This window comes from Natator depressus, chromosome 16 (genome assembly GCF_965152275.1).
Source record: "Natator depressus isolate rNatDep1 chromosome 16, rNatDep2.hap1, whole genome shotgun sequence".
NCBI classification, from domain to species: Eukaryota; Metazoa; Chordata; order Testudines; family Cheloniidae; genus Natator; species Natator depressus.
In genome coordinates this window covers 16,284,881-16,298,620 of record NC_134249.1, presented here as the reverse complement: position 1 = coordinate 16,298,620, position 13,740 = coordinate 16,284,881, and the positions used below count along the sequence as shown (strand labels likewise).

The window sequence follows — 13,740 nt, the reverse complement described above, 5'->3', positions numbered from 1 at the left end:
ATGTTGTATAAACAAAACAGCACAAAAATATATTGGAAAATGCAGATGTGTGAGTCCTGAAATCCTGAGAGATTTCATGCTGTTCTTGTGTATTTGCCCACTGAATATCTCCAAATGCCGCTACGTTTTTCATATAGAATGCCTCTTTGGTTTTATTTTCAAGAGCATTTTTGAACTATTGCTGGTACCACTTGTGAAGCCTCAGTTACAGATGAGTCTCAGAGGCTGGCAGGAAAAAGAGGTGATGTGATCTTCAGAGATGAAGAAGTAACAGTATCCCTTACAGCGCTACACTCTAAAGCCAGTCATAGTAGGGTGTTACTACCTACTCTGCTGAGAGCCTTCAGAGTCTAGGGTTTAACTGGGTTTAGCGAGGGAACATCTTGGGAAGAATTAACTTAATTGGAGTTATAGCAAAACTGAATTTGGCACTTGGTTATTAAATTCTGCTAGTTTAGGGGAGGTATCACTCCTGGATGAGAGAACATGGGCTAAACCTGTCCTTATTTGCATAAATCAGGCACAATAAGGCCTTGTGAAAGGAAAAGGACAGCTGGTAGGAGTGGAGCCAGCCTGTAGACAAACTGTACGTTCCATTCTATGCAGCCGATGAAGTGGGCTGTATCCCACAAAAGCTTATGCTCAAATAAATGTGTTAGTCTCTAAGGTGCCACAAGTACTCCTTTTCTTTTTGCGGATACAGACTAACACAGCTGCTACTCTGAAACCTGTAGACAAAGGTGTTCCTACTGTACCTGGCCATTACGACGGGTCGGGAGAAAATGGATAAAGATCAGAGTGGCAGCTGAGGTAAAGAAGTACCATTTTAGGTTTAGTTGGTAGAGCTACAGAGAGCAGTAGCTGTTGAAATTAGAATATTGGTCAGGTTTTTTGGGACCCAGAGTTCCTTTGGCTGCTATCAAGTTTCCCACAGCCATTAAATTCCTGACAAGCACCTGCTTTCACTTAATCAAATAAAAAGTCCCTTAACTTGTGTCAAGAGATCATGTAAAATGTCAGTGAGTATCTTTAGGATAGAAAATGTCATCTTTATGTAGTCAATCACTTTCTGATTCATGTCTCCATAGGGCATGTGTTGAATCAGTTTACCTTACTGGGGAGATTGAAATGCAGAATATGTCTTGGAACACAAATATCCTCTGAGCTGCCCTCTCAACCCCAGGCAGTTAGATGAGGAGATCTGGGAGCCGGATGTCAGAATCTAGCCTTTCAGCAGGGAGCTTCCATGATCAATATGGGCTATAGTCATGTGGTCTTTTTCACTGAGTAATGACCTGCTCCTGTAGACAGTGTGTTAGGGCAGGAATCCTTTATGCATGTTCTAGCGAGTTTAGCCCCATTCAGTATGTGAAGATTTGGCAGTCTCATTAAGCAGCGTCCTTTCATGCTGTACCTACGTATCTTACTCCTTTCAAGTAGTGGCAGGGCACAAAGGGAGATTTTGATGTTCAATCCCCCTCAAGAAAAATGCGCAAGGATGGGTTGTTGAGCAAGAAAGCCATCCAATTGTTGAATTCCTTTTTGGCTTTCAGGAAAGCATTTGCATCAAGGAAAAAAAAAATTCTGTCTAGTACAAAGTGGGCTTTTCAATTACTGCCTTCTTAGAAGGAAGTGGATTGAAGATTAATGGTAAAGAAATCAAAGCCTTGGAAAGAGTCAGGGGAGGGTAAGTCTACTTCTACTTCCCAGCTAACTTCTCTTGAAACGAGACAGAATACTGACAATCACCATAGTTCTGAAAAATGTACTCTCCATTCTTTGCAGTCCTCCCTTTGAAGTTTTAGAATAGTTCATTACCCACCTAGGGCTTGATTCTGCAAACCTCATTCACCCAAGGAATATCATTGAAGTTTATGGGCTTGAGTCTCCTCTCAGTAACACCAATCATTACATCACTGGAGACACACCAGCAGAATCAGGCAATTGGGAATACTTATGTGAGTCAGGATTGCAGGATCACATCCCTTTGTTGTCCTGATGTATCTTGAAAACATCTTTCCTGTTTGTGATGAAGCTTCAAATTAACATGTTTGTTAAAAATGACTATTAGGTCTTTATTGGAACATCATCAAGTGTCCGCACACCTTGTTTGTTAGCGAAATGGACATTTTCAGAGATGGTAGAGCAAAGCCTTATAAGTAGTTCTGTTACAATTTTATTTAGTTCTTCCTTTTCCCAATAATCTTTTTTTTTCTTCACAAAAATGTCTTTAGTGCTATTCTACCTTTAAAAAAGCCAAAACTGAAATTCATTCACTCAGAGCATTCAGAGTTGGACACAGTGTTGGAAGAAAACTTTTCATAAGGATGGCAAGTTTAGTTCAACACTTCCCCAAGGATTAAGAACAATGAGAAACTTATTCTCAAAACTATGAAAACATGCCTTAATACCATTGTTTCAATACCTACTTGAGAACTAGTAGTGTGACTGCAAAAGACGTGAAATCCATGCATCATCTTGGTCCTAGGTAAACACAAATTCCAGAAGAGGGAGTTAACAGAAGAAAAATTCAAATAGGGCACAGTGGAATTTTTACCTTTTGCTAACGCACATTTGTTTAAAAATAAATTCTGGGATTGGCAGTAATTTCTCTATTAAGATAATTGTGCCATATTTTCATTTTATTATCTCTTGAACTCATTTTTTTCCCTCCAGTTCTGCCATCTCTTCCTGCTATAGCCGGGTGTACCAGAGTCTGGGAAATCTGATTCGTTGGTCTGATCAGGTGATGCTGGAGGGGGTGAACTCAGAAGACAAGGAGATGGTGACCACAGTGAAGGGTGTCATAAAAGCTGTTCTGGATGGAGTCAAGGTATGATATGCTAGATACTGCATGCTATAGAGAGTATAAGGTATTCATCTTTTCTAAAAGATTTATTTGGAGGATAAAGACAACAGTTTTTAGGAACATGTAAAACATAAAAATCCTGTTCTTGACACGAATAAATTCTTATCTCTGAAATCTACTACAGCGTAAATGAGATTGCCTTATCTGATGCATTCCTTAAGGATCAGCACAAATGGTTAGCGCAACAATGCGTGCTGATGGACTGCCAGAAGCAATGAACCTTTATTGTATTAAATTTTTAGTGAGCCTTCCCCATTCCGAATGCAGCTTACAGGTTGGATTTCACGTATTTTCTGTCTAGACAAAGGGTAATGGAAATGTTTCCCATTATTGCTCAGAGAGAATCAAAGATGCCAACCTCCACCTTTAACATTAATGGCAAGGTATGAATCAGTAGTATGATGCTGCAATTCCTTGTTGTTGGGGGCTGGTGATGGGAGCTAGGCTACAGTCAATTGTTTTGGAGGTTTGGTTTGCATAAGCAGTGGAAAGTTCTGTATCCTATGTATGGCCTTCTTGGGACACCCCTTCTCTCATTTCTGCCTGGAAAAGTGACTGGCATGCTCCCAATAGACTTTTGTCATTCATGTTTCTCCTTACTGTGTCCCAGGCCTTTCCCCAGCTTGCTGATGTTGTGCAACCCAATCACTCTAGCAGCCTCCCTGCTGGGTCCTACCACCCTTGAATTAGCCATTTGAACACCCTGGAGCTTTTCTTAATTGAATACTTTATGTTCAGGGTCTCTTGTCAAAGGCCCCTGGGCACTAGCAAAGAGGTTGTCATATGTGTTGGAACTTTATTTTGAAAGGCAGGGACATCTTAAGTGTAGAAAAAGGGAATTAAGCCTCTTATGCCAAACTGAATCAGACTGCTAAAGGTCTGTTTAAAGGATCAAGGACTGAGGTACAGTTGGGGTAGGTTCTTATTCCAGCTGATCCACTTAACTCATTCTTATTTCCTTAGAAAATCATATAGTAATAATTAATTCATATGTAGCTCTTATATAGCACTTTTCATCAGTAGATCTCAAAGCACTTTACAAAAGAGATCAGTATCATCATCCCCATTTTACAGATGGAGAAACTGAGGCACAGAGTGGCAGTAACTTGCCCATGTCACCCAGCAGGCTAGTGGTAGAGCCAGGAATAGAACACTGGTCTCCTGAGTCCCCATCTGGTGCTCTGTCTATTGGGTCACGCTGCCATCTTTTTATTGTACTCAAACTTGACTTAGTTTCTGTTGCTTGGAACTCTGTGTGAAAGTGGATCGCATCTCTTGGGCTTTGGTCATCGCCAGAAGTGTTGGCGTGCTGCTCTGAGGATCCATCTTTCGTGTCATGCACTTTAGTTAGTAAAAGTAATCCTATTAGTTCTGAAGGCTTTTAAAGTTATTTATTTGAAACAAAATGTTCCCATCATCCAGAGAAGTCACATTTACAGCATTGTTCTGCATGGTATGCCCCTTAAACTTAGGCACCAAATATCACCTAAAATGGGTGTTTAATTCTCAGAGTGGGATGGGAGGGGAAAAGGTTGGGTGTAGAACTGTAGGGACAGAGTCTCAGCTGGTGTAAATTGTCAGAGCTCCCTGGACTTCAGTGGCACTGTGGCCATTTTCACCTCCCGAGGATCTGCCCCATAGCATCCAAACAGCCCAACAAATAGGGGAGGCAGCGGAACACTGCTGTGACCTTGTTCAGCTCTCTATAGTCCTGTGCAGACTTTTACGTGTGTGTGTGTGTGTGTGTGTGTGTGTGTGTCGAGACTCATCCTGTGCAGACCTGTGTCACTGCATAGGTATAGATAAGAGTTGCATGTGCAGACTTACCGCACAGAAATACCAATTCGGTTTTAATTTAAACCATTACCTTAAATATCTGGTGTCTGTACTCTTGGCTAGAAAGAAGACAGAATTTCAGCGTAAGTGCGTGTAAGAGACATGAAAGCATCTATTACTGTGTGGGAAGTGGGGAGTTATTTCAGAAGAGCCAAGCTGACCATGGTATCTGGAAGCAGGAAGTGAGAAATTGGACACTTCTCTACTGCATGGAGCAATTTCTGTAACATTAGTAAAATCTCCGTTGAATCCCAGTTCTACATTTTAGTGCTTACTTCCCTCTTCATTCTCAGTATTGTGCTTGGGGCAGCCTGCATCTTTGTATTGTTATTTGCTGTGTTCATCTCAGATTTGGTTATTTATAGCAAGCAAAATTCCCTTTTATGATTACACTGTTTAAAAAAAAAAATCCATCTCATTTTGGAATTTCCAGTTAGCTGAAGTAGCAGGAAGTGCAGAGATAGCAGTACTTACACATGATTAAAACTGACAGGAGCCTTTTTACAGTTCTGATAAGGAGTAGCTTGTTGCACATCTGACCCAGTTGCTTAACCCTCTGTGTGATGGACTAAAGACCTGTGAGTGACTCTCAGGCCTCTCACTCCTGGGTTAAGGGATGCAGATGCATGGGAGGGAGAAAGCAGGGGTATGGAAAACCTGGTGGTGTTTGGTAATGTTTTCAAAATTTGAAGCACCATTGACTGGTTTCAAAGGGACGGCTTTTAGTGCGTGGCTGGAGTTTTGTGGTAAGGACATGGGAGCTGGTGGGATCCTCAGGCTTAGAGCTGGGTGAATAACTGATTTTTCACTTTGGTCCCAATTCAAAAAAAATTGAGGAAACATTTCAGTTTGGGTTGAACTGAATCTGAAATTTTTCAGAATTTTTGGTGACTTGAAAAAGTTTGTCCAAAGTGGGGATTTGATCACACGTCTCCTACATCTCAGGTGGGTGCCCTTATCGCTTGGCTAAAGGTTATGAGGCATAACAGTAGCGGCAGTGCCATCAGCATGTCATTGTCCTCCTTCTCTTCTGGCCATTTTGTGAAGGTCTGAAAGTATTTGTGTCAAATTTGTGACTAGTTCTGGGTCAACCAAAAGTGCGTTTTTCTTTGAATAATCCATCTGGAAAATTTCCCACAGCGCTATTCAGGTATGCATTCCTTTGGGACTTGGAGGGACTGGGAAATAACAGAGCAAGGGAATTATGGGCTACTCCAAAGTGTTGTCACTCTTATGCCATGCCAGTGCGTGTGATGAGATGTATTTAATTTCCGCAGTAATGGTCTGAAATATTCTTAGCAGTTCTTTAAAGCCTCAATTTAGATTGTTTTCCCCTGATACGATCTCTAAATTCTCATATGCAAAAGAGGCTTGTCTCTTGTTATAAAGCAGTGAAAGGGGAAAATTGGCTAAGCACGTTAACTTTCGGCCTCCAGAGATTGTCAGCATTATGGCAACGGTTGCCAGCGACACAAACCTCATCATCATTCAGCTCGAGTTGGTTACGTTTATTAAACACAGTAGAGGAAGAGGAAAGAGGAAATTCACCAGCAGACTTACCTTTGCTGTTCCAAGAGCCTCTCAGGCATATTTCAGCTTTTGGTTTAACTGCCATTTATTTCATTGAGTTTTCTTTTATGCATTATGTGGTCATTGATCTTGCTCATGAATGCCTGATAAAGGGCCTGATCCAAAGCACTTTGAAGTCTCTTGGAGTCTTTCCAGTGACTTTGTCAGGCATTGGATCTAGTCCAGAATGCACAAAGGCAGCAGTCCAGTGAGTCACCGCTCAGTCTTGATTGTAACTTGGTACGTGAAATGCCAGCTGCAATACAACCCCTTTGCAGCTCTATGCTAGTAGGAGTAATGGATGTGATGATGTCACTGCATGGATCCCAAAAATCCTAGAACTTCAGAACTGAAAATCCTTTTGGGATCCCAGTTTCCAAAATCCCATTGATGCTTTTCCTTGTGCTTCTGTACAAATGGTAAAGGGAACTGCAAAGCTAAAATGAAAATGGAGTTCATTCTGTATTTCTCTAATAATCCCCAGTACCCTGGTTGTAGGCAGGCACTCAGCACAGAAATAAGTTTTAACTAATATGTTTTTAATTCTTTTCCTCCTTTGTAAGATTCCCTCTTGTACTTTAGATTTGTAGTATTTGTCTGGGATGTCCCAGAATGACACTTTCTTAAGAGAATTGCTAGCAGGATTTCAGAGCCTGAGGGGAATTAGATTTTTAGAAAGTTAGTTAAAACTTATGCTGTGTGCCTCCTTAGCAGAGGAGACATTCACCAGAGAAATCTGAGATTAACTCAATGTTCGCAACTTCGCAGTTCCACTTTAACTGAGGGTGTTTGGGTATTACAGTTTTCATGCAGTGTTTCCAGTGTACATCAGCACAGTGTAATTTATAGATACAGTCATAAGCCCTGAAGCTCTGTTGCTACCCAGTTCAAATTAACACTTAGACAGACATAGCCAGCCCTGGGTGAGGGCAGGGGCCTGTTAGAGAAGGGGTTAATAACTATGGCCAGAGTTAACTTAATCCTGGACTTCCTTTCATCCTTGTCAGACATGAGCCTTGCACTTTCCACTGAACTCTACTCACTGCAGGGGTGGTTCTTCCATCTGTCCTAGATAGGAGCAGCTTTGTAACGCCAGCCATGTCAGACACGCATGCTCTATCTGCTCCTGCATCCTGTTTTGTTCAGCATATGTGGTCTCTCCAGGGCTGACATCTCTAAAGCTGGGTGTTTTGCTCTGCTCTTGATAGGTGTCCAGCCTTACACAAAGTAGATTGATTTTGAGCACAAACCAGTTGTGTAAACATAACTCCCAGTACCAAAACAGTCTGCAATGGGCGCATCGTCTTGTTGACGCATGTTCATTGCATGTATAGTGCATTGCTCTTTATTCCTCTCGTTGAGCTCGTGTTTTCCCATGGAAATCTAGGTTTTGTAGAGTCACTTGAATTGACTCTTTTCCTCAGTAGGAGGATGGTGATGACGTTGTAATCATGTTTATGAAGCACTGACAGTTGTTTGCTAACTCATCAGATTGGGATGTGCAGATGTTAGCTGAATTTCAGGTTGCTTTAAAAAAATTAGTCCTTTGCAACTTCCTTTGAATAACGTGCAGGGGAGCCACTGTGATCTGACAGCACTGGTAGTTATCCAGTCTGAGTGGACCAAGGCGCATGTTTATAGCTTTGAGCAACAGATCTATTTGTCTGCCTCTAACCGCCATAAAATGGGCTCTCCACGATAATGGCATTGTTGGAGCATGAGTTATTGTTTTGATTGCTAGCAGACTTGTAGTTCAGGATTATCATGCCCTTATCTCTTTATCCACAGTCTTATCTGTTACAGCCAGATAGACAGTACAGAATTTCTCTATGTGATCATGAAACTTTCATAACTACAGTATGAAGGGAGGCAGGGCTTTTAACAAATTTAACTGTAAATTTAACTTGGAAAACTGAAGGGAATCTTAAGGAAAACTAAATTATACTTTTTGATATTTACATTACATTTGATATCTATACATTATTTATAAAACTTAAAACAACTTAATTCTTTTATTGGCTGACCAAAGTGAGCTCCTACACTCAACTTTATTCATATTATGTTATTTGACTGCTTATTTGCATTTCAGGTAAAATTGATAATGTGGCTTAGTGAACACCTGTATTTGGAGGCTGGATTAGTCACTAGTGTAAGCGAGGTTGCCTTAGTGTCTTATCTCAACAGAGTTATTGGCTCACCTCCTTTGAGGTGCTATTAGTCAGTCTTCGAAGTATGATTCAGAGAGCTTAGCTTATTTCTCACTAAATGGAGTTCTTTGAAGTTTCCTTCACTGTATGTGAACAGATTGCTCCTTCTGGGTTAAGCTTTTTTTTTTAGTAGATTCATAGATCCCAAGGCCAGAAGGAACCATTATGATCATCTAGTCTGAACTTCTGTATAACACAGGCCAGAGAACTTCCCCAAAATAATTGCTAGCACATGTTGTTTAGAAAAACATCCAATCTTGATTTTAAAATGCTCTATGATGGAGGATCGAGGGGATTGGCATAGTGCATGGCTGCTGGCTTCTTCAATGCCTCAGTGCCACTTGAGCTTCACTGTTCTAAAGGCTCTGACGCCCGTACACAGGTGGGCACAGGAAGGCCCAATTCGAGTGTGTCTACAGGAAATGTTGTCTACAACCTCCAGTTACTAGTGAACCCGTTTGACATGTCTGTTTTTTTGGAGACGGTAGAGTGGCTCATTTTCCTCTGGCATGGGACAAAATGGACATCTGGTCTTTTTGGCTCAACTTTCTTATTTTGCATGTGTTTTCATTTGCAACTGGAAATTTAAATCCATGCAGAAATCCATGGTAAGAAGATGTGTGCCACTATCTTGCTCCTGCATGTCTTTGTCTCCAGTATTGATGTGGTGAATGATGTTGCTAGTAAAGCCCATTTCAAGTGAAAAGATGAGACACAGTAAAAGTTGTAAGCAGGGAAGATGGCATATCCAAGCCAGGAATCCCACTAGCAACTCTGGTTGTGAAAGGTCGCAGTGATTAGGAGAAAGCCGTCTGTTTAGAAACTAGGTCCTGAGGGTCCTCGCTGAGTACTGTTGCTGACTGGTGAGATCCATCATGAATTCCTACATTTTGCAAATTAGCAAGGTAAGTAAACACAAAAGCAGGTTTATGCATTACCGAATGTATTGTGTTCTTTTCTTTGGAGCACTGCCATTTCTTTTAGCTAGTTATAATATTTCATAGTATGCTAGCATTGGAATATGGAGAAGATTTGGTGCTACAAAACCTGACACCTTGCTACAGGTTGCTTCCCAAGAGGAGCAGAAAGATTACTATTACTGTGCTACATTTTAGCAAAGGTCCATGGTAGTTATCTTTTGCTGTTTTTTGCCTTTATATAGGAGCTGGTCAGACTCACAGTAGAGAAGCAGGAACATCCATCTCCCACAAGCCCAGTTAAACCCAGTTTACCAGCATGTAAATCTGACAGGTGGGTCACCAACAAATGTTTGATTGGGGTTTTTATATATAAACAGACACGCACGTATCTTGATGTCTGCGTGTGGGTTTATTTCTTGCCCCTGGTAGCGAAATACTTTAGGGCCAGGATCTGGCACACTTCCTTACTTAGGGAAGCACCATACTCCTCAGGGAGTCCTACTGATTACAGTGGGGCTACTTGAGGAGTAAGGTGCTACTCAGTGTGAGGAAGGATGCTGAAATCTGGCAACAAGAAATCACTTAACTTCTGCAGTTGCATTTTACTTTGTGGATACATATGGGGTTTTGCTTGGAGATAGTATTTTTTCTATTTCACTGTTATACTTTAAAGTACATATTTGAAAGAAATATGTATAAATCACATGCGGATAGCATTCTACAAATTGTGCTTTATGCTTTGCAGCCCCTCAGAGCTTCCCCTGACAGACAGAGAGATGGAGATTCTCAACAAGACAACTAGTATGACTCAGTCTGCTGAGATACTGACTGACTCCATGGACGAAGAGGTTGCCCCTCCCAAACCCCCTCTACCTTGCATTCGTGTGGCAGAAAACAGGTAACCCCAACATGCAGTCTGCCTCTCTTGTATACTGGTCACCCCCGTCACTGGTAACTCTAGTATACAACCTTATTACATTAGCCCCTCCCAATGTAACTTATACATGAGAGAAATCCTTCTGTTGGTTATAGATGTCCCCTTGTTGTAAATACAACCCTCGCCATTGTAAACCCTTTCTCTGCTATGTTGCATTTCCTGCCCTCCAGGGTGAATTCTCTGAATAACACTGAGTCCCTGGAAAAATGTCTCTCCTTGCAGGACAGGAAGGATTTTAAAAATCCAGGACTGTAGCAGTCCTTACTCAGCACAGGAAGTGAATAGTGACTCTGCTTCATTTCTTTGGGCTTGGGTTTTTTTAAGGTTTGTTTGGGTATAAATTGACATTTAAAGAAACTTTGCAAGACCAATGCTGTATTGTGTTTGAGAGAGGCCTTACTGCCCCTCTAGGCTGGCTTTAGCAGGCTCCTGTGGAAGATTGGACTTCTCCAGCACAGTGCATGATGAGGCAAGATTTGGATCTAGGGAAGGACTAGATGTCAGGAGTCCTATCACAGGAAGCAAACCATAAATGAAGTAATTTATGTCCCTCTTCACTTGTTTGTCTGGGCCATTCAACACATTTTTAAAGTTAATGGAGTTTTAAAATCCACATGCAAATCACCTTTAGGTCTGAAGGGTGTGTTTGTTGACAGGTCCTTGTGCTGGGAAGCCATAGTTCTATCTTTATTGTCATTATTAGTATTTATAGTGCCCCCATCTCCATGGTATCTCGGTGTCCTTCATATGGCTTACATTTTCCAAATGGAAATCTGGCGGCTGCTGTGGATAAAGAAAGCTTAATAGGTCTTCATCTAAGAAGCTGTCAAGGTTCCTTCCCCACTCTGAACTTTAGAGTACAGATGTGGGGACCTGCATGAAAGACCCCCTAAGCTTATTCTTACTAGCTTAGGTTAAAAGCTTCCCCAGGGTACAAACTTTGCCTTGTCGTTAACAGTATGCCACCACCACCAAGCATTTTAAACAAAGAACAGGGAAAGCGACCACTTGGAGACGTCTTCCCCAAAATATCCCCCCAAGCCCTACACCCCCTTTCCTGGGGAAGCCTTGATGATAATCCTCACCAATTGGTACAGGTGAACACAGACCCAAACCCTTGGATCTTAAGAACAATGAAAAATCAATCAGGTTCTTAAAAGAAGAATTTTAATTAAAGAAAAGGTAAAAGAATCACCTCTGTAAAATCAGGATGGTAAATACCTTACAGGGTAGTCAGATTCAAAGCATAGAGAATCCCTCTAGGCAAAACCTTAAGTTACAAAAAGACACAAAAACAGGAATATGCATTCCGTCCAGCACATCTTATTTTACCAGCCATTAAACAAAAGAAAATCTAATGCATTTTCTAGCTAGATTACTTACTAACTTAACAGGCGTTGGAAGGGTTGCATTTCTGATCTGTTCCCGGCAAAATCAACACACAGACAGACAGAACCCTTTGTGTCCATCCCCCTCCCTCCAGCTTTGAAAGTATCTTGTCCCCTCATTGGTCATTTTGGGTCAGGTGCCAGCGAGGTTATCTTAGCTTCTTAACCCTTTACAGGTGGAAGGGTTTTGCCTCTGGCGAGGATGGATTTTATAGCACTGTATACAGAAAGGTGGTTACCCTTCCCTTTATATTTAACAGAAGTGAATCCAGAATTGCCTATTGGAAGAACAGGAGTCTGAGAATCAGGATTCCTGGGATCTATTTCCATCTCTGCCACTGGCTTGTTTCCTGTTTTGAGCAAGTCCCTTTGCTTGTCTGTGCCTTTCTTTCCCCATGTGTAATTTTAGGCTAACACTTCCTTTTGAAAGCACTTTGAGATCCTTCGATGAAAGCGTGCACTATGTAAGTGCAAAGCATTCTTATTTAAAAGTACATGAATGCCTTGGAGGATGACTTTTTCCTGTGCTGTTTTAGTTATATCCATATGGGGCTTGATCAATTCCCATTGAAACCAAAGGGAGTCTTTCTGTTCATTTCAGTGGACATTTTAGCAGCCCATAACCTGCATGAAGGTGTTATAGAAGTATTCTGAAAATATAATGGGTGTGCCCATTACAGAAGTATTGGAGATGATTGGAACTCAGCACACGCTAGTCCGAGAGCTAATGAAAAGAAAGATGTGATTTGCAGATGTCTTTTAGGGGGTTCAGTAGGCAATGCATGTTTATGGGCACTGGAAGGGAACGCAGATGGCAGGAGATCACGAGGCAGAAAAAGAAGATCTTGGGGAAAGATGTGTAATCCTGGTTGGACCAAAAGGACTGGGGGGACTATTCATCCACAGAGATTAGCAGAGGATCATACAGTATGGGCTACCTTGGTTGCAAACCTCCAGTAATGGAGATACCACATAAGAAGAAGAATCTGCATGCAGTTAGTTGTGCATTGTTCAGAAACCGGTGAAAGGGATTCAAACTGTGTGAAAAAATCATTTTTAACTGTGGTGTCCTTATTCTTTCTAAAAAGTAACCACAAAAAAGTTTCTGCGCTCTATTCTGAGAAGCAGGAAAAACTGCTAGGCTTCAACATGTGCATATGGTATGTGCATGTTACAGGCTTTACTCCTATAGCACCGATGCTAGTTGGTAGTATGAAAATGTATCTCATGTGGTTATTTAGAAACATGCAGGGTCTTTTGCTGTTGAGATCTGCGGTTGGCAGTGACCATCACATTTCTGTGTAGTTTCTGAATTTGAGTGTTCTGTATGAAAGGTCCTGGCATATTCCAGGAAGAGAATGTGTGCGTGCTCATTGGCACCAGAGAGCTTGAGCTCATCTGTGGTATTAGAAGCAACATGTGAACATACAGAGAGATCTGTCCCATGTATTGTGATAAAACCACCTTAGTGTAATAAGAGGTAGGCATTTCCCAGCTATATCCCGCCAAAATATAGACCCTTCCAGTACAGACCATGAAAGAGTGTGGATGACCATCTCCTCTATTGAGAGATGGTGCATAAATTGGTCAAGAATCCCTAACGTGGTGAGGCAGATAGAATCCTGGCTCCTGGAGCCTCAAAGCAATGTTTTGATAATCAAGTATTTGAAGTAGCTGAACTTCTTTTTGTCTTGCAGCCCTCCTCCAGCATTGCCCCCTAAAAAACGGCAGTCGGCGCCTTCTCCTACCAGAGTGGCAGTAGTGGCACCTATGAGTCGAGCCACCAGTGGATCTAGTTTACCTATTGGAATCAACAGACAGGTAATGGCATAACCCTTTAAAAACATTGGAATCATGTTCTGCAATGAAATAAGCTGAAAGAAGCACTGCTGTCTTCATTCCTGCAGCACCCAGCCCATCTCCTCTCTTGCCAAATAACCCTTGTTTTAAAGAACTGTACTGGAATGGACACATTTTCCTTTGAGAGGAGATTCAGCTACCTAAAACTTCATCC

General features: G+C 41.6%; 1 protein-coding gene across 1 annotated transcript in view; it reads left to right on the top strand.

Moving 5' to 3' along the window:
* Positions 1-13,740, top strand: part of RAPGEF1 (Rap guanine nucleotide exchange factor 1) — a 119,412-nt gene that overhangs the window by 53,486 nt on the left and 52,186 nt on the right. Inside the window, exons 4-7 of the mRNA XM_074973832.1 lie at positions 2,677-2,833; positions 9,644-9,732; positions 10,147-10,299; positions 13,424-13,547. Of these exons, the coding sequence (XP_074829933.1) occupies positions 2,677-2,833; positions 9,644-9,732; positions 10,147-10,299; positions 13,424-13,547 (523 nt within the window). The remainder of the gene's footprint in view (positions 1-2,676; positions 2,834-9,643; positions 9,733-10,146; positions 10,300-13,423; positions 13,548-13,740) is intronic.